The following is a 27350-nucleotide window of genomic DNA, read 5'->3' as shown; positions in this document are numbered from 1 at the left end:
TTTTCTACAAAAACGTACCACTAATAACCATTGGGTCAAACTGACAAACAGCGCAATCCGTCCCTTTTGGAGACATGATTGGGTTATTTTGGACCCAATGCTTTTTAGGGGGGGGGGGGGGTTATTCTCAACCACAGCTGGACTGATGGCTTGGGAACCCGTTTCTTGGAAGCTTTAACTCATCGCTATTGGTAGTTTTTATCCCTTGTTGGGTCAAATCCTCAACCCAGTCGGCTGGGTACAAATAGCCCAGCATGGTTTTTAAAAAATAAAATAAAAGTGGAGTCAAATTGACTGAAGTCGTGGTTGCTCCATTTTGACTCAAAATTGTTTTGGTTTTTTCGAGTGTGTTATGTTCAAGCGCAGCTCTACGGATAACCTGGTGGGTGGTCCATCACGAGGGGTGGTTTTTACACCGTGTTGGGTCAAAACCTGGACCCAGTGCGCTCGCTAAGAATAACCCAGCATTGGCTCTGTCCCCTTTGCACCCGGCGCTGCAGTCAAGTCAAGCCATTGCGGCCCCCCCCCCCCCCCACATTGGCTTACTTTTGACCCAGCAGGTTGAAGAGCGCGCGGATCATGCTCTTTGTCTTTGAGGCCAGAATTCCTACCAGAGGGCGTCCCAAGAGTGATTGACGTTAAAATAGACATCAACATCAGTGAAGATCCTTTCTCCCAGATTTGAAGGCGGTGTGCGATGATTGCACTCGCCTGATTTGGACTGTTGCAACAGGAGGAGCCACTCCGCTGTCACAAGCTGCGTTTGGAGGAAGAAGTGTCCTAATTTACTTGTCAGAGCACTGGCGCTCCAAGAGCGGAGGAGGCGCCCCACTGTGCTGATTGCAAGCTGTTTTGGTCCCCCCGCTTGTACAAGAAGGTCTTTCTCTCTCTCTCTCTCAAACACACACACGTAAACATTGCATTAATGCCACGACGTCCCAGTCGGGTGGCGCGCGTGGCAAGATTTCCATCTAGCGGGCAGACGTGGAACCCGGTTCTGAGGTTCCCCTCAGATCCGGCGCTTCCCGTGACCGTTTATGGCCTTGGCCCCGAACCAGTTGAGGTAAGTACATGCCGTATGCGGACGGGCAACCGTTTTTGTCACTGCCATTTTGAAAGCACTGTTACCGACAGCAAAGATGGCGATCGAGTCACGAACATGGATTTTTTTTCTCATTCATTTCAAACTACGTTATTCAACCGTACAACAAATACAGGCTAAAATAACGCTAGTAAGAAACGCGATAATAATAAATACGCCCTATAATGTAGAGAAAATAAAACGGAAGTTATGGTCCGACATGCGGCGTTAGCATCCCGGCTAACTTGTACAGTAAATGCGACCGAGTGAGCAGAAGACGATCCGAGTGATCGCTGCTTTCATCCGGCGGCTGTGCTAAGAGCTCGGATTTCGGCCACTTCCACTCGATCCCTCGGCTGCTCCGTGTTCAAATGATTGGACGGGCTTCTCGTCTCGCCTCGTTTGGTTTCGGACAACGGCCTCCTTCTCCGCGTCGCTGCGGGCGAAGGGAGGAACTTCTCTTGTCCGAAGAGCGTCCGCCGTCATCTTGGGAAGTCGCGGCCGCCCACTCAATTTGGGACCACGACCTTCCGGTTACCGCGTCTTCTTTCATTGACGGGCGGCTTCTGTTGATTTCAACTTGCAAGCCATTGTTGGAAGGGGGCACATTTCCGCCCCGTCCGATGGAGACACGGCGTCGATTTGCTCACCGCAAATCGGCCGAGGCCGGGCACCCGGCGGTCGAGCTGTGCTGTTGCTCTGTTCTGAGCTCCTTTGCCATGCGTCATGCACGCCACACGCCCTTTGTGGCCACAACTTGGTGCTGTGACTCGTTTTGGGCCACCAAACGTGCTATTTGGTGGCCACAACATGCTAAACTCAGATGGGAGGACAACTTTGGCATCGCCACTGATGAAAACAGCCCATTGTTAGTTGATGTTTTTTTGTGAGATGATTTATTCATCATCATGTCCAGTGGCCGGCGGGACATTTGGGAGCTCGGGCCTTCATTCCCTCTCGCTCGCTCGTTTGCGCCACGGAAGCGGCGACCAAATCCCTTTCCAGGTTTAAAACACGTCAAACCAGCAACCTTTCCTCACAAATGTCCAATTGTTCTGGAATCGTCTGCCCGGAAAATGGATGTTTCTTCTTGGTCCTCCCCCCTCATCCATTGAGCCCATCACAAGACTATTGAGCTCGGCCTAATCAGAGGACAGAAAAATGCTGACCTTAATCTCCACCTGTGCAAAGACTAGAACGCTAGCATGAGGTTGCCTCTGGACTTTTTTTGTGCTCCGTTGACAAGTAGCAGCCGGACCGAACAAAAGAACGCATCTTGTCCAAGCTGCGTTTGCATCTCGGCAAAGTTGCCTTTCAGCTTCGTAAACGGGCGGGGCCGCGTGACGGATGGGATGTCGGCGAGTCGACCGCTTCCCGCCAAGGCCAAACTGAGGAGGGATGAGCAAGCGGTTTGCCTCGGAGCCGGCAGAGGACATGACGGCCGGCCAAAAGGAATGTTTGTCACGCCGGCGTCGATCACGTCTTTGGTTTTTCCCAGCTGAGGGCGAGCCGGACCAAGACCTCAGATTCCACATGTGCTTCTCAAAGAGGGATAGACTGCCTGTCATCAGACAAAGTGGCGTCCGGCCCACCGCTGTAACAACGCCCATTGCTGCGCACGAGGGAAGCGACGTGGACGAGTTCAGCCCAAGAGGGTGGGGGGCCAGCCAGAAGCTTTGCAGCCTTCACCAAGCTTGGAGACCCTTTGCAACACTTCTTGGTGAGAAACGCTTTGAACTCGCTCTCGTGATGCCAACTCGCCAGTTTGTTGAGAAAATGTCTCTGTGTGTGTGTGTGTGTGTGCGCGTGCGCGAGTCACAGCTCTGTTGTCTTTTGTTCACAAGTAGACTTTTTTTTTTTTGTTTAATCAATAGACAAGAACAAGTGTTCTTGTCTCTCCAAGATATGCCGTGACCGAGCAAGATTTAATGACTTGCCCAATTCACGTTGTGACTTTTTGAGCGGTGGGGACTGCGCTTGCTTGATTGTTTTGTCCTCGTAAGTCGAGGCCCGGGTCTCATGACTTGCACATTGTGTGAGTTATGCCGACTTCAGTTGACACAAACATAACCCGATTCGCAGACCGAGGTGGCGTCTCGTGGCCCATTTGGGATTTGACGCAACGCGCCGCGTGACATAGTCGACGAGTCCCGCGTGTCAGAATTCTTGTCAGAATTCCCGCCCTCTCCCTAACATCCGGAACTTTTTTTTTTGCCTTTTTGGACTAGCGTCACATCACATAAATGCCTCTGTCGACATGACATTGACAGCCGCTCGTGCCGCCTCGTGTTGACGGTTGGGCGCGCTTCGCTCGGTGAGGGACTGGGCCCGGTCTGAGACACCGAACGTTACTTTACCGGTCGTCTGAACTACATCGTGAACCACCAAAAAAAGTCCTCCCTCACTCCCCATCGAACAATTTTTTTTTTAAAATTCTTGTGAGTTTGGATGAAGCCCGGTACATCCCTTCCATGCCACCGATCTTTGAGTCCTGTCCAATCCCAAGTACTGACAGCTAAAGCACTTTTCTAAAACCTAATTTCACATCATGCCCAAAAGACGTTGATGCGAATGATGACTCGCCGATGTGTCATCCTGTGGTCGTGTCGCGCCCACTACTTACTCAATGTGGTAATTTTTGGGAGGGGTTGTTGTTTTTTGCCTCTGTGAGTAGCCGTCACCGTAAAAGAAGGCCAGTACTGGCCCGTTCCAGATCGCCGCCGCCTGCACCGGGGCATCCCTCCAGCGCGGTTGACACCCACTTGCGCTTGGCCGAGCACGTCGGCGGCTCCACTCCGCCGAGTTCGCTTGTGAGGATAATTGGGAGCATGCGCGTCCCCGAACCGAATGCCGAGCGCCGACTGCGTGGACCATTCGGTGGACGCAGCAGAGAGTAAACAGCACCCCCGCAAACATGTATTGCAAACATTTTGGGGAGGGGAGGGGGGGGGAGACATCCAAGGCCGTGCGCCGGCTCCAAAAAGAAGGAAGCCGGCGGCAAAAGAGACGGGCCGGGCCCCCGCCGCCACGAAAGCGATGACGAGCGCGCTCATCGGAACCGAAGCCTCGGCCGTCCTCACTCTGCTCTCTCTTGCGGTCCTCAGCGAGTCAAGCGTCATCGACATGTCCGGCCAACCTGACGCCTCCGCCCCCCCCCCTGCTCCGGCCGGCCCCCGTCCCAAGGTGAGCAGCCGAGGCCGCGCCGCCGGTCCCCCCGCCAACTCCAACTCGGACGAATGCGACCTCCCCGAGTTGGAGCTGTTCGGCGCCATCGGCCCGAGAGGACTTCCGCCGTTGACTGGTGAGCGGGACGTTTTCCTTTATGTGCCGCCGATGGCAAAGAAATCGCTTTGGGCTCCTCGACTGGAAGAGCCTCGGGTCCCGTCGGATTTCACGGGAATCGCCTCCGCAAGCACCGTTGAGAACTTGAACTTGACTCGGAACGACGACCTTGACCAGACCCTTTTAGTTTTTGGGTTTGTTTTTGCCTCTGCTTCACGGGTGTCAAAGTCAAGGCCCGAGGGCCAGACCTGGCCCGCCACCTCATTTTATGTGGCCCGCGAAAGCGATTCAAGCATGTCAACTTCCACAATGCTTGCTCAATTCTGAACCCAAATTTCAGTTTGTCACGTGGAACGAACAATCCGCGATTCTTGTCTTCTGATGTCAAAACGAGTTTCCCATCTATTTGTTGTCCGCCGCGGATGTTTTCCCTCGGGCCTCCGAGGGAAAAAGCGAACAACAACGTGGCCCTCGACAAAAAATGAGTCGGACATTTTTTATCTGCTTAGATAGCGCAGGCGAGTATTTTTGCCACCTCCGCTGATCGGCGCGACTTCTTATCACATAGGAAACACGCCGGAGTTTGTGCACATGAGTGACAGGGTGAGCGTCAGTCAAACAAGCCGAAGTGCGCCTGAGCCGCGGCAGCCCGTCGCTTCATGACGCTCGGATGCCCAGGCGGGCAGATACGCGGGCGGGATTGACAGCCGGTAGCTGCCGTGCCTTATCGTGGTCCAAACGGGTCACTGGATTGGCATCGTGCCGCCACACGTGACCTCACAACTCTTCAGTCCACCGAAATACTCCCGAACAGCAATCGGAGTTGTAGCCAAGGACTTCCTAATTCCTCTTCAAATCCAGTGAAAGTCAGGTCACCTATTCAGAAGCTGCGGTAATCCCACCGATAAAGTACCCTCCGTGTTCTGGCATTTCCATCCAACTTTACAGAAGCGACCTAGCTAGCTAGCTACTCTTCAGTCACCTGAAATCCGCCCAAAAACCACGTCAGCAAAGTTCTTTCGAATCCACCAGAATGCGACCGACAAGTGGCCGAACACGTCAAATCCACCCTTGTAAATCGCTCCGTCAAAGTAAGGTCACGACTCCTTGATGTGCTCCAATTCTACTCTGAATCGACCGGAAGACTGCCATCAAGTCATCCCAACGCTCCTCCAAATACTTCTTCCAAGTTAGCCAAAATAAAAGGGGTCAAAAAGTGTCCTGAAACGCGGAGTCGTCAGGTGTCGTGCGGTCCAGATTGTCGGCGAGTCAGAGTTTGAGAGCAAACACGCGGAAAGGGCTCCTTGCCGACGCATATCCCGCTTCAAAGTTGCACAGAACCGACGCGCAGCGGATGATTTCCCAAAGTCGAGGCTACTTTGAGGCTCGGCCGGCGTCCGGGATTGAATTTGCGGGTGTGGCGCGCGAGCGCCGGAAACGGAACGTCTTGTCGTGGCGGCGCTTGAGGCGCGGGAATGAAACGGTGCCTGCGCCTGTGCCTGTGCCTGCGCGTGCCTGCAGAGTTCCTGGACATCTGGGACGTGGACCTGATGAAGAAACGAGAGCAGGGCAACACGATTGCGCACCGCACGGCCGCCTACCAGAGCAACTATCTGATCGTCCGCCGAGGGCAAGAGTTCCAGTTGGAGATCACCTTCGACCGCCCCTACCAGCCCAACAAGGACAAGTTTGCCGTGGAGTTTGTCATCGGTGAGTCATTTGCCGGCTCCGATCGGCGAGCGAGGAGCCCACCAAGCACCGGATCCGGCAAAAGAACCCGTTTTAACCGCACGACCGTCTGCCCCCCACCCCAGGTTCCAATCCTCAGTACAGTAAGAACACGTACGTTCCCGTCTTCCCCGGCCAGGGCCCGCGGGGCTCGTGGCTGGGCCGCGTCATCCAGACCTCGGACAACGTGGTGCGCATGGGCGTCACGCCCGCCGCCAACTGCATCGTGGGCAAGTACCAGATGTACGTCGCCGTGGCCACCCCGTACGGCGTCCGCAGGACCAAGCCGGACAAGGGCCGCGCCCTCTATGTTCTCTTCAACCCTTGGCTGGCGGGTGAGTTCGGCCTGTCTCGCACTCCCGCGCGTCAACTGCGAGTTTGGCAGGAACACGCCTCGATGCCGCCAACGTCGTCCGCCGTGCTGAAATGCAGCCAGCGCTCCCGTGAAGGAAGGAGAAATTGGGCTACTTTGCGCGGGAGTGTTGCCGAGACGTGCCGGATGACCGGAAGGCACTTTTCTTTGGAGTCGGCCAATCCTCCATTCCAGTTGCTCCAAAATGCCGCAGCTCGCCTCTTGATGGCTACTCATATAAAGAGGGAGCGCGTCACCCCCTGGTATCCCCCCTCTGGCCGCAGGAGGAGATTTCACTTGTGCGGATGGGCGGCTTTCAGTCGTGACTGTGAAAGCGGTTCAGTGGGGAAGGCGAGCGACACTAAAATGCCAGTCGTTGCTGCGAGAGTGCAGATGAGTAAAAAGTTGCAAGTCACGTATCGGAGACAATTTCACTTGTGGCTGCGAGAGCATTTTAGTAGAGCTTACGAGAGTATTTGCGTTAAAGTATTAAAGGGGGGGGGTGCACTTCAGCAGCTCACGCCAGCGGGGGTAAAAAAACAACAACCCACCAACAACAACAACAAAAGAAATTGCGTGGTGTTTGAGCGCGTGCGTGTCTTTGGTCAGCTGACGCCGTGTTTCTGGACGACGGCGTCGAGCGGGACGAGTGCGTGATGACGGAGACGGGGATCATCTACCACGGCTCCCACGACGACGTTGCAGAGCGACACTGGAACTACGGGCAGGTGCGCTCCCAACGACTCTCGCATCAAGAGTTGCGTCATGGTAGGAATGGATTTTGATTCCTTTGGATTTTGACGCACGCGCTCACACCGAGTGTGGACCAAGATCTGCTCAAAGCCACTCATGCCATCTAGCGGTGCTCATTCCAGCCTCGATACTCGCCGAGGACCTGCGCACAGCCCTTTTATGAAAAAAGAAAATAACACAATTTGCCGCTTTGGCACTCAATGAGTTCCGATGTTGATCCTTTTGCAATTTGTCTCTTGTGCGTGCAGTTCAACTACGGCGTTCTGGACGCATGCCTGTACATCCTGGACAGGTGCGAGATGCCCCTGGTCAACCGAGGGGACCCCATCAAGGTGGCCAGAAGGGCTTCCGCCATGGTCAGCGCCACCAGAGAGCCGCGCGCTTGAAAAAGTGACGCGCTTACTTGATCCATGAATCGAAGTCCGCGACCTCCGCGGTGACGTTCGGTCCGTCCTGCCTGAAAACGAGCCCCGCTTTTGCCGCTGAATTGGCGGTGCACAAATTCCGGAGTCAAGTTTGCTTTTCTTCTTCTTCTTCTTTTGATGAGCGTAGCCTAGCGAGGCTCTCGTAAAAGGCTCATTGAGAAAGCGACGCCCCCCACCGTCGAGTCGAAGTGGAGACCTTCCGCGCGCTAGCGCGTTACGACGTCTCCATTGCAGTCGGAAGTCAAACGTTTGTCTGTGTCGCAGCTGGACTCTCGCGACGACGACGGGGTGCTGGTGGGCAACTGGAGCGGCGACTACACCTACGGCGTGGCGCCCACCGCCTGGACTGGCAGCACCGAAATCCTCCTCACCTACGCCAGCAGCAAGATGCCCGTGTGCTACGCGCAGTGTTGGGTCTACGCCGCCGTCTTCAACACCTGTGAGTGCCCTGCGCATTTCGCCCCCCCCCCCCCCCCCCGCGCGGGAACCCAAAAAAAAAAAGCCGCGCGTGCCCGAGAGAGTTGTCTCTCATGGTCCGGTGGGGGTTTTTGTGGCCTCTTTGGGCAGTCTTGCGCTGCCTGGGGATCCCGTCGCGAGTCGTCACCAACTACTACTCGGCCCACGACAACGACGGCAACCTGAAGTCGGACATCATCCTGGATGAAAACGGCCGGGTGGATCGCAGCCGGACCAGGGACTCCATCTGGTAGCTTTGCCCTCTCTGGCTTTTCGCGCGTGCACCGCTCGCGCGTCGGCGCCGCTCACGTCGGCTCTCGCTCTCCGCTCGCCGCCGCCAGGAACTATCACTGCTGGAACGAGTGCTACATGTCCAGACCGGACCTCCCGCCCGGCTTCGGGGGCTGGCAGGTCGTGGATGCCACACCGCAGGAGACCAGCGACGGTAAATGCCGACCCACCTTGGCAAATGTCGCCTCGTTTTTCAGATGGAATGACGCAACCCCCCCCCCAGGCTTGTACAGATGCGGCCCGGCGTCCATCCGCGCCATCAAACACGGCGAAATCTGCTTCCCCTTTGATGCCGCCTTTGTCTTTGCGGAGGTGGGTGGCTCTCTTTCAATGTCGTCGCCGCTAAACCAAAAATGATTGGCGACAAAAGTGAGGAGACAAAAAAAGTTCACATTTGGCCCAAAGGTGTCCACCGATAGTGTTTTTTACGCGCTGCCCTGACCCTCTCGGGAATGGCGTTCAGCCGAGCTGATACTCCTCCGCGTTCCGCACGTGGACAGCAAAAAAAAAAAAAGGTCATTTCCGCCGAGGGCTCGACTCACTTTTGCTGCCGGCGGTTTCGATATGAATTTCTGCGTTGAGTCATTTTGAGGTCCCGTGTCATTTCGTCGCTGTTGTGCCATGAAAAGGTCGCAAGCGTTTCCGAAAATGACTCATGTGAGCTCCCGGACCTTTGGCCTCTTTGCTGTTGCAAAAAGAGAAAGAAAAACTTCTTTTTGGGGGGGTTCAAGTTAGCACAAGGTTCAAATGTCAATGAAGGGTGTTACAGTCGCCGTTCCCATGCGCACTCTCCTGTGGGCGCGGCCGCAGGTGAACAGCGACGTGGTGTTTTATTCCCGTGGGAAGGATGGCAGCATGGTGCCGGTCAGGGTGAATCGCAGCCACGTCGGCCGCATGATTTTGACCAAAGCTCCCGGTGGCTTGAGTCGCCGCGACCTCACCGATCAGTACAAGTTCCCCGAAGGTGCGTGCGAAGCCGCCGCCGCCGCTCGACCGCGTGTGCGTTTTTGCCAAGTCAAGTCATCCGCAAGCCGCTTATTTGCCGACGCGACTTTGAACCGCGACGAAGGCAGCGCCGAGGAGCGCACTGTCCTGGAGAAAGCGGAGGCGTACAGCTGCAAAAGAGAGAAGGCGGACCTGCCCCCGGGGGACGTCGACCTGGTCCTGTCCGACGTGCGGGCCGGCGTCGGCGACGACTTTGAGTTGACTCTGAAGTTTGTCAATGGCAGCGGCGCCCGGCGTACGGTGGAGGCGTACGTCAGCGGCAGCGTGGTCTACTACACGGGCCTCGTCAGCTCCGAGTTCCTCTTCGCCACCCCCTCCGTCCAGATGGAGCCGGCCGGCCGTAAGTCCGCGCGAGCCGGGTCCACCGCGCGCTCCGTTTGGGGAGGGGGACCGACGCGGTCATCGCCGCCGCCTTTTCTCCGCAGACGCCAAAGAGTCGGTGAGCGTCGAGGCCGAGCGCTACATGAAGGCGCTGGTGGAGCAGTCCAACCTGCACTTCATCGTCACGGGGAAGGTCACCGAGACGGGACAGATCATCAGCGCCATGAAACTCATCCGCCTGCACGGTCCCACGCTCACCGTCAAGGTAAGGCGCCGCCGCCGCCGTTGCCGGGGGGGGGGGGGGGCCCGCCCGTATGCCCATCCCTCGTCTCGGCCCGTCGTCAGGTGAGCGGCCCCGCCAAAGTCAGCGAGGAGATGATGGCCACGGTGGAGTTCACCAACCCCCTCGGCAGCAGCCTGGAGGGGGTCTACGTTCGCATGGAAGGAGCCGGACTCATGCTTCCCAAGTCCAAATACTACAGGTGAGCGCGTCACCTTCCGGCCGCGCCGCAGGCGACCGTCGCCCGTTTTCAAATCGTTTTGGGGAAATTGTGGACGTCGAGTCCCCCATCCGGACTCTTCTGGACGCAAAGTTCGGAAGCCGGCCTCTGTGATGCTACGGGGCCGCGTCGGTGCCGCTGGCGTGGCGAACTCCCGCATCTGTGACGGTGTTTTTCAAAGAAACGCGCCGCCGTCCAAGCGGGGCCTTTTTCGTGCCTCTTTTAGCGAGACGAGGCCAAAGCGCAAGTGCGAGTACTAGACTGGTCCGCCCGCAGTCCGGACCCGCCCGTCTCTCGTTGAAAACGCGCGGCAAACGGGAGCGATCCGAAGGTCCTTATTCGAAGTCACACTGAAGCGTGACATACGGGAAAGAAGCGCACCTCCGAAGCTTGAACGGTGAGCGTCCTCGCTCGCCAAAGCAAAGGCGGCGGAACGCCCGCCCACCGCGGCGGCCTTTTGTCAAATGCGTCGCGGCCCTCAAATTCCGAGGCAATGCAATGTACTCGTGGGGACCGGCACGCGTGTGTGATGTGGTGGTACCTGTGCTACCTCGTTGTCAGGCTCATCGCCGGAGGCGCGTCTTTCGTCTGGAGCGAGTTCTTCACCCCGCAGAGGGCGGGCACCAGCAGGCTGATGGCCACCCTGGACTGTCCCGCTCTCAGGCAGGTGCACGGCCACGTCACGCTCACCGTTGAGGCCTGAGGACACGCGCGGCTCCCCACCGCCTTCGCCGCCATTGTGAGTCGGCGAAATAAATTTGCCACTGGCGGCCAACCTGCGCGCGTCTACAAGTGCCTTATTGTCACCCCGGTGACGTCTTCCGACTTGGCGAGCGGAGCGGTGAAGGAAAGGACCGCTTTGTGAGTGATCTGAAGGTCCTTGTTTGAAGTCATGAGGTTCGTTTCCCTTGAGGCTTTGCATGATGGAGCCGCGCTTCTGACCCGCTCGTCACCGCTTGTCATGAGTCCACAAGGCCCGCCGGGACTGACTGCGGGGTCGACAAGAATAAGGATGTGAAACTTGCCGCTCGTATATCCAACACGGTAATAAGCGGGGGTGGAAAAGCACTCGCGGGACTACACATACTTGGCTTGGGGGACCAGTAGAAGGCACGGACAGGAATTTGCAGTTGGGGGGGCTCACTCAATTTTTGCGGAAGCATCCACCATGACTTGACGCGAAGGACGCGCTAAACATCATCTGCGGCTTCCCGCTTGCCTGCTATCTTGTTACCCCAGACAAGCACTTCAGGCTTAAAATACTCCGCCTCAAGTGTCCTTCTGAAAGCTCGTTGGCGTGCGCCAGCAAAACGAAGCCGCGTGTTGCAGAAAAGGAAAGCAGACGCCGTCGCCGCATCGGGAAGAGCTTGTTTATGTCACCACGTCATCCGCGAAGCTTGAAAAAAGCAGCGGGCCTCGTTTACCCCCATGAGGAGTACAAAGCACAAGCATCTTTGTTTGTAATCGACAGAGGAAAAAAATCGTCACAAAGCATTTGGACAAAAACAAAACAGAGGAAATTCCTCGCTTTGTTTTTGTTGGCTTGCTTCATCTGGTGACCGTTTTTCCTCTTTCGGGTCGAGTCAGGGGGTTGTCGGTGGTATTTTTGCCGGGAGGGGGAAGGAGGAGGAAGTGAAACTTTCAGGCCGGGGTCCGAGTCCTCCCCGAGGTGCTGCCGCGGCGCTCAACTTGAAAGGAGGCCTTCTCCCGGCCTGCCGTCGTCCCGTGACGACTCGCCGCACGCGGAGCCGTCCGAGCGCTCACGTGACTTTCTCGGCGCTCAAATAGCGCGGCGGGAAGGCCGGCGGCCGACACGCCTTGGAGTCGGCGCCATGGAGCTCCGCGCCCTGCTCGCCTTCGGGAGCCTGCTGGCCGTCGGTAGTGGTAAGAGAATTTCTTCCTCTGCGCTCGGTTCGCAAACGGCAAGCGCTTCGGCTTCCTTCTCATTCCAAAAACACACAAATTGTCCTTCGAGCTGTCGAATCAATTTCTGGATGCCCTATTCTCAATTTCACTGCTGGATCTAGTTTGGTTGCCAAATATCCCTTTTTCCATTTCCTGAAACTTGAATTCAAAGAACTTTTTCGCATCAATTTTTTTTTTTTTTAAACAATCCCACATTTCTGTGAGCACTGCAGATTTTCCTTTGGGGAGCAGAGGGCTGCCGACGTGCCCCGGGGTTGACTGGCAAGCGGTCCAAGGCGTACCTCGACTCTCACCACTCCCCCCCCAAAAAAATGAGCCGGGATCGGCTGCGGCTCACCCGCGACCCGTATGAGGAAAAGCGGGCTGGAAAACGATTGTTGGGTTTTGGTGAGGGGTTTCTTCCCAAATCACTGTCGAATCTGCACCACAGGCCTGCCGCCCATCAACCGCGACTACAACACACGCTGCGGCTGCCTGCGCACGGAGACCAGGATCATCCCGCCGGACAGTTTGCGGAGCATCAAGTTGGTCCCCGAGGGGCCGCACTGCACGCAGACCGAGATCATGTGAGTACGGTAACTCTTTACACGCGGCGGCCGAGAACCTCCTCGCGGGAGTGCCGCAAGGGACTCATCCGGGGCTCCTTTACATTTAGCGCTCTAGTTTAAAGTCAATAATATCAGGATAGGAAAAGAACGCGGTACATGGTGATATTTTGCCCCACCCCGAATCAACGTCACCGTGCACTTTGATGTCCATCTTTCGGGCCAGAGCCACCCTGGTGAGCGGCGAGCGCGTCTGCCTGGACCCTCGGTCGTGGTGGGTGAAGAAGCTGCTTCACTTTGTCCTCGAGAAGCAGCTCCGTCGGCGGGCCGCCGTCATTTCCCGGAGGCCCGCGTGAGGGCCGGCTTGCTTTTGTGAAGATTGACGCGACTCATCAAAAGTTAGACAGCATACCAGAAAGCTCGTCAAGCAAATGTTCCGATTTTTATTCGCCGGCAGGAGCTCAAATTAAAAAAACTAAAGTGTTGAAAGTGAGAACCACGTGTCTTCATTCGCTGCTGGCGAGGTGGCCCTGCGGTGCGACCGCATAACCTTTCCTCCGGGGGAAGCACTTGTCGAGCGCCAGCGTCCAGCTGCCCGTGTCGTACGCGGCCAGCATGATGTCAAAGACTTGATTGACGGCCAAGATCTTGGAGTGGAAGTTCTTGCCGTTGGGCGTCTTCTGCATGTGTTCGTCTATCGGGAGCCTGGCCGCACGGACGCCCAGCTCTTCGGCCCGGGAGAGGCTCAGCGCCTGCAACCGGGTCAACATCAAATAACCTTCGTTAGAAATGGAAAAACATGCCGAGCGAGACATCAAAGTCGCGCCGCCCGTTCTACCCGACAAAGAACAGCACTTTGTTTCATTTGCGGTTGCTCCTCAAGGGCTGTCGAAACAGACAAACAAAGAAGGTTCGGTCCACCTTTTGCACGCTTTCGTCCACGAGGCCTCCGAGGACGTACACCGTGTCGCCGTCCACTCGCTCCAAAGCTGAAAGGACACATCGGAAGTGTTGAGCGCGGCCGCCCGGGGCTTCGGCAAGCGACCTTCCCGCTCAACAACCTTCTTGGGCGTCGGGCGAGAGGTAGACGACGCTTTCTGCAGGGAAAACGTCCAGGCAGCTTTGCTCCGTTCGTTCCAGCTGTGAGGAGGAACGGCAATCGTCACACTCGCAGACTCGCTTGGTCAAAACTCAGTCGAAGCTTCGACACTTTGACTTCGACTCGACATTCATGAGAAACAAGGTTTGGTGAAGACGCGGAGCCAAAGCCTCGGCCAGTCCGACCTCTGCTCCGTGACGGCGACTCACGGCGTAGTTGAGGAAGCCGTCGTTCATGCGCACGCACTCGGCCAGGAGGCGACTGTCCTCCCGAAGGCTGGTCAGAAACAAACGGAAGGGTTTGCTCGCCCTTCTGTTGGATCCGTACAGCCGTCGCAACTGAGCTGCCAGTCGGCTCGTCTCCTGCGGCACAACACGCGCGACCGCGTCAAATTTCGGGCGGGCGTTCCCCAACGAGGCTCCCGGAATCCATTGCACGCGAGAGAGCCCGAGAGAGTTGCGCGCACCTTGTAGGACATGCGGTGGCTAAAGCTGAGGTCAATGCACACTTTGAGGCCACTGACGCGAGCCTCGGCCAAACGCTCTCGGGTGGCGGCCTTCGCGTCCCGCTTGGTGAGCTGACGGTGCGCCGCGTCTTCGTCTTCTTTTTTTTCTTTTCAGACACACAAAAAGACGTTGGGAGAGGAGCGAGCGTGCGCTTTTGTTTGCTGCCGTCTTTAAGATATCCTTTATTTGTCCCACACTGGGGAAATTTACAATCTCAAAAATTTACCCGAGTGCCGATTGAGCCTCCTCCTGCGTTTCTCCTCTCTTCTCTTGCTCTTCCTGGCAGCCAGCGTCCTCTCCCAGTGCCGCTGCTTCCTCGACGCGTTCTTCTGACCACGCACACGGCACACAAGCTTCTGTCATCAACTGCCAAACACCCGCGGCGGCGAACGGAGGGGAACCAGCACGGTCATCGCTGCTATATTTACTGAAAGGGGGGCCTGCGGCGCATCTTCCGGCTCCTCCGCTCGTTCCTCCTCCAGCACGTCGATGTCCAGCAGCTCCATCATCTCCCAAACTCCACTTGTCTGCTGTTCGCTCGACTCTGATACAATCTCCGTCATTTTCGCGTGCTAGACTGAGCATAAATAGTTGTCGTATTCGAAATCGAACTTGACAGATGAAAACAAGTCAAACAACAACACCGGCGCCCTCTTCGAAACCTCGGGGTTTTTTTTTGCCTCGGAAAATTCATTTCCTATTCCATCCTATCCTATCCTATCCGGGTGAGATGAACCGGAAGTACTTGAAGCATAGCGTCATTCGAGTTCTACCAAGGCTCCGGAAAGGTGGCTGCGTGCGACCTTTAAGCAGCTTTTACCGTAGGTTACTCCCGATCAAACCTTACGATTGAATCTTACCCACAATTCCTTTCGGCAGCAACGTTTCAAACAACAGAACACCGATGTAGTCCACAGACTGCGCCAAAACGCTTGAGGTTCACGCTAAAATTAATTTAAAGAAATTGTAATAACACTGTTATATGTGAAGAAATATACGTTCAAAGCAAGAGGAAAGGTGTGGTTCCACACAAACAGAAATAATATTAGAAACAAGTTTCCATCATTTATTAGCAAATTCCAACATTTCAAGTGAAGTCAAATATACTTATATAGAGGGCTCCGTCCTTTTAGCAATTACCCACAATGCACTACCGGCGGTCATATTGGAGGCCTAGACTTCGTGTATGGCTTCTTTATAACAGCCCTCCAATATGGCCGCCGGTAGTGCATTGTGGGTAATTGCTAAAAGGACGGAGCCCTCTATAGCCCTTAATCATAAAATGTATCAAAGGGCTTCACAACGATATTCCTTGATCTTAAAAAAACTCAGGAGAAGTGGGGTCGAAGTCATTTTAAACAGCGCCGTCCTTTCATATGGTGGAAAGGAAGCGTTTTTTCATCTCTACCCGAACCAAATCAATTCTTCGACAACGTGATTGTCGCAAGTAGAGGACGTGTCACCAGCTGCCTCAGCCAATCAGGTAACCGATAGCCAGACAAACCGAAATTGTGTTACGTTTTAAAAAGGTCTTCCTCTTTAATTTTACGAGTAACTGCCGTTATTTAGTCAAAATCCAATCTTTTTTTCTGAATACAAAACAGTATTATACTTTAGGAGTAAAAAAGACGACGTTCATAATTGTTACGACTTATGTTCCTCCTGGGAAGTTAAAACCGGTGCACCGGAAGCAGGACAAGAGTCAACTTCAATGTGTCAACACTGGATAGGAATGTCAGACAAACTGCCAGGATTACGTCGGACATTTCGTTTAGATTTCACGAGGAGGCGCATGAGAAGGACATTTTAGGCCATTTTGCGGTGATTATTTGTTTTTTTACTCATAATAAAGCAGTTATGCCTGACGATGACGTCATATATATATATGACCCAGTTTAATGTTCAAGGCGTGACTGGATAATTTGAAACGAGTCCAAGTTCTTGAGTGTTTTGTCTGCCAAAAGAGAGACTTCAGAAGCCTGCGCAGTGTCCACCTTGGACGCCGCACTCCGAGGAAGCTCTTTCTACGGCATGGCGGGTGGCGCTGGCCTCTTGTTTTGTTGATTGTTCGGACCTCGCGGGGACAACATGCCGGATACGTCACCGAACGAGTAAGAAGCAAGACAATCAAAACGGGCGTTCTTGCAGGAAAAAGGAATTAAAAAAAACGAAACTAAATAAAGTATAGACAAAGGTGCATTTCAAATTCACACACAATGGGGCACAGACAAAAAAAAGAAAATTCATACAAGTAGTAATGTCTTATATTCGCTCGTTTTCCCATTTGAAGTTGTGAAAACCATTTTCATGTCGTAACTAATTCCGGAGGAGGGCTTACTGCCTTTCCATTTGGCACAATGATCATTATATTTACCCGGTAACAAATGATATTCATAACGTCTGAAGCTGAAAATTCCAAGTCGTCCATGAAGTAAATAATGTGGCACAATTCAAAATGTGCATCATCAGTGATCCCCCACTCCCCCCGGTTAATTAATTAATTGATTGATCGATTGATTGTCTGTTCAGAAGCATTGGGATGTCGGGTAGATGTAGTTTACTATCACTGTTCCAAAGTGTAAATGATCTCATGTTGTTCCAGTGAACCGGAACCCAAATGGCTGGACAACGCGCAGACAAACGGCAAGCTCTTCTATTTGGAGCTGAGCGAGGGAGAAGAGGAGGCGGCGCTCGTCCAAAGCACGCTGCCTCGGATCTCGGGAAGAAAGCGGCTTGAGTCCCGCAATCGAGGAGGCGCGAGGGAAGACTCGATACCCTGGGTGTCCCCCTACAAGACGCAGCTGAAGACCGTGTTGGTTTACCTCAACCCCAAACGTCTCGGCGGCTCGGCTGCGCTCCCTCTGCTGGAGTCTTTGCTGGGTGTGCTGCGTCTGCCGTGTCAGCCGGACGGTGCCTCGGTTGGACGGGAGGGAAGACTGACGGTGCACGGGCTGATTCCCGGCAGCCCAGCGAGCAAGTGCGGCCGTGTCCTCATTGGTGAGGTGAAAACGGGCGCCTTTGGGATCAGCATTATAAACGTGAATCTGGAAAGAAAAGTTCTTCAAGTTAAGGATCGGCAAAATTTGATGTTTAAGCGGACTTGTCGGTATCTGTTGAATTTATCTCGCACTCTTACTTTAGTGACTTTTAAAATCCTATGCTTGGTAGCTTCATTAAGAGTAGGCCGATGAGGCCTGAACCTGCTCGGCTCGTTTCCTGAGAGCCGTCGACTTTTATGTTCCCTGTAGGCGACGTTCTTGTTGCCGTGGACGACGTGGAGGTGAGCGCTGAGAACATCGAGCAAGTTCTGGCGTCGGTTTTGGGGCCGACTCAGGTGTGAGGCCAACTGCATCCACACAGCTACTTTTCCAAACGAAAGGCTTCGTTACCCCCTTGGCTCAGTTGCGTGCAAAGGGGCGGGGCGCCCAGCCATTTATTTCCCCCGCGTCGTTTTTCAAGTTTCCGTGTCGCTTGTTGAGAAGTATCTCGCCCTCCTTCAGGTGAGGCTGACCTTGGCGACGCCCACCAATCCGGGCGGCGCCTCCGGACCGGGTTGCCCGGCCACGGCCTCCGTCCCCGTCGTCCCACCGGTGCGCCTGCTGCCCGGGGAGGACGCGTCCTGGCCGGAGACGGCCGTCGGCGGCGTCCCGCACGCGCTCATGTACCTGTCGCTGCAAATGGATGCCAAGTCGCCGCGGGACGAGGTCCATCTGGAGGTCTGTCCGGAGCCGCGTCTCGTGTCGGCGTGTCTGTGAAAAGACGGCGCTCTGGGCTCTGGTGTGCGCAGGAGGAGATCTTGTACCAGTACCCGGCGTCTGAGACGGCCGCGCGGCTCAAGGGCGCCAGGGGAATCTTCATGACGCTGTGCGACATGCTGGACAGTGTCACGGGAGGTCACGTCGTCAGGTACTGCGGGCACCAGACTTGGCAAGGCAGCTGCTTTGCCGTTGCATCTTTCACAACACAAAGGGACTCGACTGTTCCTCAAACACAACTTTGAAAGGAGCCTTTCCAAAGAAAAGCATTGACACTCGGAGCTGACTTCACTGCCGTTGGCGGCTTATTCTGCTGTCTGTGCGTGCGGCATAACAGCCCGTTGCTGCCTCACCGTGTTTACTTTGAATCTCCACTAATTGATACACGTCTTCGGACCTCAACTGGGTTTATATTTTAATCAGCATTTCTTTCGTATATTCCGGACCCAAACCGTTGAGGTGATTTGTTGACCGTTACCATCATTTGACAATCGCTTCTACTTTGGGACCGGACTCGTACGTTCCGATCACTTTGCACCGGTCAAGCTCGTGCGCCTTTTGACGCGTTCACTCAAGCCGCTCTTGTCCCCCGCGTTTGACCGCTCCTGTAGCTCAACGCTGCTGTTGCCGGACAATCATCTGGTGCACGTGGGCTACTGGAAGGAAGACGATGCCCTGCTGGTGGTTGGACTTCCTGCTGAAAGGTACGTGGCCGCTGCGCGCCGGCTCCTGGCAGGGCTGGGCAAGTCGTCTAATTCATCTCGGTTCGTCGGCGGGTTCCTTAATCGCTTGTGTGTGTGTGTGTGTGTTTAAAAATAAGGAATGGAGAGATATGCTTGAGTAAAATAATCACATCCTCAATTACAATACTAAGAGGGGGGGGGGGGGATCACAATTCCCAGTCCGAGTTCCTGGCCGGTGCTCTGGCGACGAGCGTCTCTGAAGGGCGTCAACTTTCCTTCCAGGGTTCCTTTGCCGTGCCTGCAGACGCTGGTGGGCGATGCCGTGCGGACGTTACGAGTCATGTACGGATCCTTGGCCAGGTCGGTCACGCGTGCCAAGCGCGCGACGCGTCTCGCCTTTCGGCGGTGCGTTTGATCGCCGGGCCTCCGCAGGGCCTTCGGAAGGACCGAGCACACGCCGCAGCTGGACCGCTTCTTCCGCTTGTTCTTCCTGCGGCTCATGCGGCCGTCCGATTCCCCCTTGGCTCCGCCCACCGACAACCGTGGGAGCATCTTCCTGGATGGGCTGCCGGCTGTGCGCTGGCTCGCGCTGCCTGTACGAGTCAAAGTGAGTGATTGCGCCGGTGGTCCCCGTTGAAAGCAACTGAAATGCCATTTGACTCTTCCAGCTCCACAAAGCACCGCAATCCTTTCATGACATGAGTTTGCGCTGTGTTGTCAAAATAATTAGTACATGATGCAGAAATCCCACCTCCTTTGCAGGCATAGCCTTTGTCTTTTTTCTTTGAAGGTCCTTGAACACCAAATAATGCGACCGCACTTGGAAAAAAAAAAAGTACGGTATGCTTTGTATGGTTGAAACTAGAGCTGTGAAACGATTAAAATATTGAATCTAATTAAAAACGCAACTGTCATAATTAACTCAAATTAGCTGAAAATTAATCGTGATTACTCACGCATTTTTTATCGTTTCTGAATTTCCTTTTATATTTTTTTGTCCTATTTTTCCCCATTTTAATGCTCTTGTCAACATGGAATCATGAATCCGTTTTCTATGTGCAAAATGCAAATATTTACTGAAATCATTTCGATTTTCAATTTTACATGAACATTTTTCACTTGGAGCAGTTATTCACACACAATCTCTCACACAATATTACTGTCCATCAACAACAGTGAAAAAAATATCTTGCCACACAACAGCTGCTTTAACAGCTCTTTTTATGGAATCAAAACAGAGCAATATAACATTATAAAGTGCGCATCTAAGGTCAACTAGTACTCAGCCTATAGTGGATTTAAGCCATGGTTGCATACTTCGTTTTTCTCAAGTTTGCTTTGAACGCAGCAGTCAGGCGATGTTGATTGTGTTGGTCCTTCTTGCGTGGAAGTCTCTCTATGGTTTTGTGTAGACATCATTTCGGATGACTACACTTGGTTCGATGACAACACTGGAGACGTTTTATTTTCAGTGTGGTCGCTACCACTGCACCGCTGAACTCTCGACGTGCCTCAGCGCACAGTCGCTGTCAGACGAACCCAGAGAAGCTCCACCCCCATTATTTATATGGACGTGGAACACGGTAACCTTCCACGTTCTGTTGTTTTGGTTTATTTATAGAGCAACGTGACATCCGCTGTGATGCGTACCGCGTTAATCTCGCGGGAAAAAAAATTATCCCGTTAAAATTCATTTATATTAATGCCAATAAAAACGTGCTAAACTGACAGCTGTAGTTGAAACCCTTTTGTCTTTTCAAACTTCTTTCAAACGTACACAGTGCCAAACTGAAGGGTGTCACCACCTAATGGCTGACAATGGAATCACACCCAAAATAAACGCGTGTCAGAACGAAATAAAATGCAAACATAGAACCTGTGATGAACGGGAGTTTCCTGTAAAACATAAAAAAAGAGAATGTCAAGAGAACAGGCTCTTTTTTCAAGTGTACGCGCTGCAGGATTTGTGCTGAATAGCCCCCCACAAAGCGCCCCTGTCAAAGGGTTCAACCGCCAGAATGACATTCTGTTGTATCAGGAAGAAGATGAAATCATAATAATGTCCCACATGACCGTTATTTTCAATAAATAAAAATAGATATGATTCTCCTGCTTTTAGTGATTTTTTTTTTGGGGGGGGGGTGACATGTTAGTGCTTCATTGTCAGTTTTGAAATACTTTGTGGAAGTCTGAACGTTGGACTTGTTTTCTCATCATGACCGTGGAACTTGTGGTGTCTCGACAGACAGACGTGGACTCGGTTCTCACTGACCTTGAGGCCTCGGATTTTGGAGAAATGGTGAGCTGGGGTGCCTTTTTGCTGCATTTTTTGGGGTTGTCACTCGTGGAAATTCACTCGGCATGCTCCCACTCACCCCCCCGCGCTCGTCAGTCAGAAGACTTCTTTGGTCTGAGGCGCCTCTACGGGATCCTGGGCTCTTGTCTCTTCTACAAGGTGAGTGGAAGCGTCCGCGGGTGGCTTCTTTCCTCCCAAGTGGTCCGGCAAGTGGAAACGCTCGGACTTGTCACCGACAGTCCCACCTGATCGCCAACCATCTCCCCCAAGAGGACCTGCTGGACGCGTGTCTGTACATGCGGCACCACGACCCGCCGCCTCCCGCCATATCCCGGCGCGGCGTGGGCCAGCCGCTCGTCTGGCGGGAGGTCTTTCTTCAGGGCTCCCGTCCCGCGCGCCACTTCCTCCTCATCGTGGCTCTGGTGAGTCCACTTTTGACTGTCGATGGAGCTCATCCACTCAGAAATGCCTCGAATGCCTCCAATTGAGCGTGCGTGCAAAATCCCTCGGACTGATTTTCACGCCGCTGTATGTTCCCGAATTGGCATCGAGGTTATTCAAGTTCGGGATCGCTAAAATTTGGGGGGAGACTGCAACGACATCGTACGTTGATGAAAGTAACTGAAACGATTCGTTAGCCCAAGGTCCTTCATTTTTGTCTTTGTCAATTCATGTCATCCATGAGCTTGCAGGCAATTCATGTATTCGTTTGGGTCTTGCCGTACGTCTGCACAGAAGAAGAAAAAGCGTTGCAGAATGAGAATACGTAGTTTACTTTATTACACAGTACAATTAAGAGTCGAGAGTACAATAGCGCGCCACCATTTCTCGAATCGCTAGCCCGAGACGAACATAGCACAGCAAAGCGGCAGTTGTTGATCAATCGCATGTGGTTAGCAATGCAAGTGACAAACGGAGGATCATTCGGCTTTCTCATCCAAAAGAACAATGGTTTTTTTTTTGCATTAGTTAATTAATAAGTAGCTAGTGAGTCACGAGTTAGCTTTCTTATAACTTGCCAGCTAGCTAGCCTCTAGTTATCATTGTGATAGCTAGCTTGGTTGTAAGCGGTTAGCTTCTCTTATAACTAGCCGCAGCGGCCCTGTGATGGAGTGGTTCGAGCGTCGACCTCACGGTGCAGAGGTGCAGTGTTCGATTCCGGCTCCGGCCTTCCTGTGTGGAGTTTGCATGTGCTCCTTGGGCCCGTGTGGGTTTTCTCCGGGTACTCCGGTTTTCTCCCACATTCCAAAAACATGCACGGCAGGCTGGTTAAACACTCTTAAGTTGTCCCGAGGTGTGAGTGTGAGCGCGGATGGTCGTTTGTCTGTGTGCCCCCTATATTAGAGTATTGGAGCAAGCGCATAGCCAACAGAGCGGAACTGCATTTTCATTGACGGCGCATCAAAAGCTGCCATCGCTAATGTAATGCAACCATCGACACTTGGTCGCACTCTTTCAAGCTCCCTCTTGAACATTGTTCACCAATGTCTCCAAAAAAATGCATTCAGTGCAGACCATAGACTTTCACGGTTTCAAAAAATCCCGCCCTTTTCCTCGGTTGAACGCACTGATCAATCGAAACGCCATGTGAGGACACGCAGCTCCGATCTGACCCAGAATGGCCTCAGTGTAAGCAGCAGTGCAAAAGGGAAGACATTTTCATGTTTGTGGGTTTTGGGTTATTGAGGGAATGTCATCCACGTTGACGCGGACAGTTCATAAGAGTGGCTGTGTGCGTCCTGTCCTGCCAGAGGTGCTGGCGGCTGTGCGTGCTGCTGGAAGCCGGCGGCCGCGCGGCGCATTACGATGCGTGTCTGGGACCCGACCGCGTTTATGTGGACCAGGTGCGGCCGCTCGCAGCAACATGATGGCTTGCGCATTGCTGGCAGAACCCTAAACCGACGCCGCGGCCGCAGGTGACGGCCGCGCTGCTGCGACTGCAGACCCTGGAGGAGGCCGTCGAAGAACGCCTAAGCGCGGCCGCCGCTCCGCGCTTGTTCTGCGCCGACTGGTTACCGCAAACTGGCCTGGACGGGCTGGGTCGGGAGAAGTCCCGAGATCGGGGCGGCGAGGTCTACGCCGACACCGGCTCGGGTTCTCCTGCCAAGATCCTGGCTGGGCGACAGGACTCGCCTGATGCCAGCGGAGGCATCTTCAAGGTAACGATCGCATCGAAGGGTTGGAAATCGGACCCCGACGATTCATCGGACACCATTTGCTTTTGAAATCAGCAAAAGGCAGACCATTTTTTAACGCGTTTCAACGCAAACTAAAGGCAATGACACTGAAGCCCCCCCACCCCCAAAAGCAGAAAAATCAGTGGATTATTGCAGATATTTCTCACTGCTATAAACTTCACTACTAAAGGCTAAAGTATCACACAAAGTCAAATGTTGTGCCTGTCATTCATCTCTTTCGTTTTTGTATGCATGAAGGAACCAAAAAAAAAAGTTTCATTGTTCAATTCTTTTGAATGAATTGCATTGAAAATTCAATTTTCGTGGAAATTCAAACAAGAAGGACAAAATTGAAAAAGGAGGATTTTTAGTAAGAGTCAAGTTACCAGTTGGTGCCGAGTTGAGTTGATTAGATTTTTTTCTTTTTCCTTTGTGGGATGAGCCAAAATGTTTGGTAGGAGCGGGCGAAAAGTTCAAAAAGAACTTGAACTTGACACTTTTCCTCGAAATGGCCTTTCATACCCCGTTAATCCTCATGAAAGGTTTTTGGAAGACTCCTGTAATTTACGAAAAAGCAAAATCTGTTGCTGGTCCACACCCACCCCCCCCCCCCCCCCACAAAAAAAAGGAGACTGCTCTGTACCACCCTGCTTTCAGTCACGAAATGACACAACAGAAAGCAAGCGCATACATAGCCCGCCCGGATTTCGCTTGTCGCATTTGTTTCCGTCAGATCCAGCGGACGAAGCCCTCGACGCCGTTCCACCTGGGCACGCTCATGAAGACTCGCCGTCGGAGGGACCCAGACCAAATGTCCGCCAAGTTTGTGTGTCCTCACGTTTTCTCACCCGCGTCCACATCCCGCCCGGGCCGAACTGACCGCGTCTCCGTCGCGTGTGCGCCGCAGGCTGAGCGCCGTCCTGTTCCATTACGTGCTGGTGGAAACGGTCCGGGGAATCTTCATCGCGCCCACGCCGGTGGAGGAGGCTCAGCTCGGCGGATCCATCCCCCCGTCCCTGATCGGCAACTTTTACCGCTGCTGCCTGTCCATTCGGGCGCTGTTCAAAGAGAACATGCCGGCGCAGGTACGCATCCGTGCCTTGGTCACGCCCACGAGCGCGAATTGTTATTATTTTGGGGCGTGACCTTTTTCCCCTCCAGGACCAGCCGTCGGCAGAGAGGCCTCGGGGCGCGAGCCGCGTCAAAGAGCACGGAGTCCTGTTCCAGTATGTACCCGAAAACGGGACAAGCTCGAGGAAAGCCGCTCCCACCCTGACTTACTGGGTCATCGGGTACGTCCGACCGACTGCGGAAGGCAAGCGTCCCGCCGCGCTGGAGTTTGACAGGCGTGCCGCTTTCTTTCCATCGGGCAGGCGATTGCTGCTGGAGCCCGTCCCTCAGGAGGTCTACGTGTGCTTTCATGACTCGGTGCCGCCGGCTCCCGTGGAGACGGCCTTCAGGCTCTCCTTCGGTTTGGCCACGTGACCTCTCGACTGGACCCAAAGAATTTGGTCGCCAAAATTGGATCTTTGTGCTGATGGCTTTGGGATTGGTCGTGATCGATTGGTTTGACATTGATCTTTTGTTTGTTTTTAGAGCTGGTGGTTATTTTTTCTTAATGCTCTGCTTTGGTATCAGTTTTTGGGGGAGATAAATTGTTGCATGTTGTGAGTGCGTGCGAATGGTTGTTGGTTGTCGACGGGTGTGCCCTGCGACTGGCTGGTGACCCGTTGAGGGCGTAGAAGACGGCTGCGGTCGGACAGAGTTGTTTGTCGAGTGTTGTATTGTGTCATAAACTCCATTTCTCATTTCTCAAAGGACTGTTTGACCTTCCTTCCATCCTTCCGCACGGACGCACTGCCATACTTCAAAATGAACGCTCACGTGTGATCTGAATTGACAAAAACAAAGGACATTGTCGCTAGACTTGTCGTCTGTTAGTTGAAGTCAAATCGCTAGTTTGTTGCTTTGCGTGTTTTCGAAGCCTTTTCGTTTTGACTCGGGCAACGCAAAGGTTAACATTTTCAGTTTTCATTTCCAGCTGTTTCATTGCTTTTCGCTCACTTACACTTAGCTCGGATAGGGTAAGGAAAAGCTTTTAGAAGCAAGCGCTCTGACTAGCAAGGAAAAAAAGGAAGCAGTCAAGGAAAGGGAGGGGCAGGGCACATGGTGCCCTTTCCCATGTCCAAGGTTTCCACTATCTTGGTGTTGCTTGAACAGGAAACTTCAACTGCGCCGGACGACTGAAGCGCTTGAAGCGAGCGACTTTTTGTTTTTCCTTTGGAGAATTGTCGGAGCGAGCCTTCTTTTCTCAAAGCGATGTCATCCGGTTGTCCGCGTCCGGAGAGCGAGAGCCAGTCCTGCGGGCTAAGCGCAAGTTCCTCTGGTAGCACCGCAGGCTGCAGAGAGGGACGCCCGTTTTGGAGCAGCTGTATTTCTTGGGGTTGGAGCAGCCGCTCACGCCGCAGCCGACGGGGGCCGCGGGCGGCGCAGCGCGGGGCGCGGCCTCGGGCGCGGGGACGCCGGCGGGGTAGGAGACGGTCACGCCTCGGGCCGAGTCGCCGTAGCGGACCATGGGACACTGGCTCTGCTTGGACTTCTTCTCCCGCGTGCTTTTCATCTTGGCCTTGCTGGTCTTGGTGAGTCTCTCGATGGTCTGGTTCTTGTTCTCCTCGGCCTTCTTGGCCGCCTGCAAGCGTCGCTTGCGAGCGCGCTCTTCCCGCTTCTGCATCATCTCGGCGGTCATCTCCTTCTCCTTGTAGCCCATGGGCAGTTCCAAGAGGGGCTGGATCTGCTGCTTGTGGAGTAGCGCTTTCTGAAAAGCACAACGTGTCTGTGGGCAAAAAATGCGTACGCACACACGCAAGCTCCTCCTCCTCACCTGTCGGGCCGTGAGCAAAGATTCGTCGACCTCCTTCTTCAGCTCGCCGTTGTCGTCGAGCTCCCCCTTCTCCAGAGCGTCCAGCCACCTCTCCTCCTCGTCCACAGGCACTCCCAACATGGAGTCCGAGTCCACGTCGGCCAGAGGAGACGTGGCCATGTTGCTGTCTTCATCTGAGACGGACAATGACATATGCGCACAGACATTCTTCACGGAATTCAGAAACACAGTTCTATGCATTCATTTACGTTAACACGGTCAGTACACAAAGGGCTGCGGAAAAGTTACAGAGTCAACGGTCAAAAATCATCACTGGGGGGTTCGCGAGACTGGTTCTCACCCAGCCAGGCCCGATACTGCTCCAGAGGCACAGAAGGCTCGTCATCTTCCTCGGCGTCATCCTCATCCTCCACAATCATCAGTGGTGAGGGGGGACAAGCCACGCCGGGGTGCACGGTGAAAGTCGGAACACTGCAGGGTCAAAGCAGCAGTGAAACAGGCGTGGCCACCTGCGCGTGACGTGTGGCAGTCAGTCAGTCTCACCTCTTCGTCCCCAGCGTCTGCCCTCCCAACTTGATTTTGAGTCGCAGCTGCGGGGGCGGCCGAGGGGCGACGACGGGCTCCGGCACCGCGGAGAGGCCGTGATGTTTCCTCTTGTGCCTCTTGTGTTTTTTATGCTTGTGCTTGTGCATGCCGTGCGGCCCCAAGCCGCCTTCGCCTGCAAGGGAAAACGTAACTGTATTTTGGGGGGCACTTGATCACGATCGTCGCTGTATACCAAGTGCTGCACGCGGAGCAAAAATAAGGCGTACAACAACAAACGATACAACTACCGATGGATCATGAAGACAGTAAAAGCGCCAGAAGCAGTCCAACTAAAAAGCAAGCCTCATGCTGAGTCAAAGGGCAAAGAATAAGAATGAGCTATCGAACGAGTTTTAAAGATGGCCAGCCAGGGGGTGGGGGGGGGGTTGCCTGAAGTTGAGCGGGAGGTCATTAAAACTCGTCAAGAGAGTCGATACGTACAGAGAAATCTGGAATGAACCACGTCTTTCCTTTTCCCCATTGAAATCACGACAGCAGCAGAGGCTCTTCAGTGCATGTCAGCAAAGGCACTCAAAAATAAGTCAACTTGACTTGCGCCGCAACGTACCGAGTGTTAAATTTGGTCACCATAAAAATGGGATTTGGCGGCCAGAAAGCATTCAGAAATCGGCGGATCCAACGTTAAAGAGTACGAGATAAAGGCTGGAGTTCCGTTTGCTGGCACGAGCTAATGCTAACAACA

General features: G+C 53.9%; 5 protein-coding genes across 10 annotated transcripts; 3 read left to right on the top strand and 2 right to left on the bottom strand.

Annotated features, from left to right (window-relative positions):
* The first annotated feature begins 901 nt into the window (after positions 1-901).
* Positions 902-10973, top strand: f13a1b (coagulation factor XIII, A1 polypeptide b). Its single transcript, XM_086105485.1, has 16 exons — positions 902-1063; positions 2580-2801; positions 4186-4382; positions 5885-6073; positions 6178-6426; positions 7053-7171; positions 7445-7552; positions 7886-8060; positions 8189-8327; positions 8419-8522; positions 8592-8680; positions 9179-9332; positions 9438-9713; positions 9799-9959; positions 10040-10176; positions 10756-10973. Exons 3-16 carry the CDS (start codon positions 4205-4207, stop codon positions 10895-10897), a joined length of 2220 nt encoding a protein of 739 aa, XP_085961611.1. The 5' UTR covers positions 902-1063; positions 2580-2801; positions 4186-4204; the 3' UTR covers positions 10898-10973.
* A 43-nt stretch (positions 10974-11016) lies between these two features.
* On the top strand, positions 11017-13161 carry cxcl19 (chemokine (C-X-C motif) ligand 19). Of its 2 annotated transcripts, XM_086105489.1 has the most exons (3): positions 11017-12078; positions 12551-12686; positions 12892-13161. In XM_086105489.1, exons 1-3 carry the CDS (start codon positions 12027-12029, stop codon positions 13019-13021), a joined length of 318 nt encoding a protein of 105 aa, XP_085961615.1. In that variant the 5' UTR covers positions 11017-12026; the 3' UTR covers positions 13022-13161. The 2 variants fall into 2 exon arrangements, with proteins under 2 accessions (XP_085961615.1, XP_085961614.1); XM_086105488.1 differs by lacking the exon at positions 11017-12078 and having other exon boundaries at positions 12085-12686.
* On the bottom strand, positions 13086-15116 carry trmt10b (tRNA methyltransferase 10B). 2 transcript variants are annotated; one of them, XM_086105486.1, is made up of 7 exons: positions 14699-15116; positions 14497-14599; positions 14231-14376; positions 13950-14126; positions 13727-13805; positions 13587-13654; positions 13086-13417 (listed from the first exon to the last, which is right to left on the bottom strand). In XM_086105486.1, exons 1-7 carry the CDS (start codon positions 14831-14833, stop codon positions 13172-13174), a joined length of 954 nt encoding a protein of 317 aa, XP_085961612.1. In that variant the 5' UTR covers positions 14834-15116; the 3' UTR covers positions 13086-13171. The 2 variants fall into 2 exon arrangements, with proteins under 2 accessions (XP_085961612.1, XP_085961613.1); XM_086105487.1 differs by having other exon boundaries at positions 13974-14126; positions 14699-15112.
* An 838-nt stretch (positions 15117-15954) lies between these two features.
* Positions 15955-24998, top strand: intu (inturned planar cell polarity protein). 4 transcript variants are annotated; one of them, XM_086105476.1, is made up of 18 exons: positions 15956-16091; positions 16235-16381; positions 16873-17267; positions 17519-17604; positions 17771-17986; positions 18058-18176; positions 18637-18729; positions 18991-19068; positions 19141-19315; positions 20954-21007; positions 21101-21163; positions 21244-21426; positions 22756-22848; positions 22921-23163; positions 23915-23994; positions 24089-24266; positions 24343-24473; positions 24555-24998. In XM_086105476.1, the coding sequence occupies exons 2-18, from the start codon at positions 16359-16361 to the stop codon at positions 24664-24666; spliced, it is 2322 nt and encodes a 773-aa protein (XP_085961602.1). In that variant the 5' UTR covers positions 15956-16091; positions 16235-16358; the 3' UTR covers positions 24667-24998. The 4 variants fall into 4 exon arrangements, with proteins under 4 accessions (XP_085961600.1, XP_085961603.1, XP_085961604.1 ...); XM_086105474.1 differs by having other exon boundaries at positions 15955-16381; XM_086105477.1 differs by having other exon boundaries at positions 15955-16381; positions 23915-24007.
* Positions 23398-27350, bottom strand: ino80b (INO80 complex subunit B). Its single transcript, XM_086105483.1, has 5 exons — positions 27089-27350; positions 26606-26780; positions 26403-26533; positions 26063-26235; positions 23398-25996 (listed from the first exon to the last, which is right to left on the bottom strand). The coding sequence occupies exons 1-5, from the start codon at positions 27126-27128 to the stop codon at positions 25493-25495; spliced, it is 1023 nt and encodes a 340-aa protein (XP_085961609.1). The 5' UTR covers positions 27129-27350; the 3' UTR covers positions 23398-25492.

Source organism: Hippocampus guttulatus, chromosome 2 (assembly GCF_054856545.1).
Source record: "Hippocampus guttulatus isolate MCC_2025c chromosome 2, RoL_Hgut_1.0, whole genome shotgun sequence".
Classification (NCBI taxonomy): domain Eukaryota; kingdom Metazoa; phylum Chordata; class Actinopteri; order Syngnathiformes; family Syngnathidae; genus Hippocampus; species Hippocampus guttulatus.
This window is presented reverse-complemented; position numbering and strand designations above follow the sequence as displayed.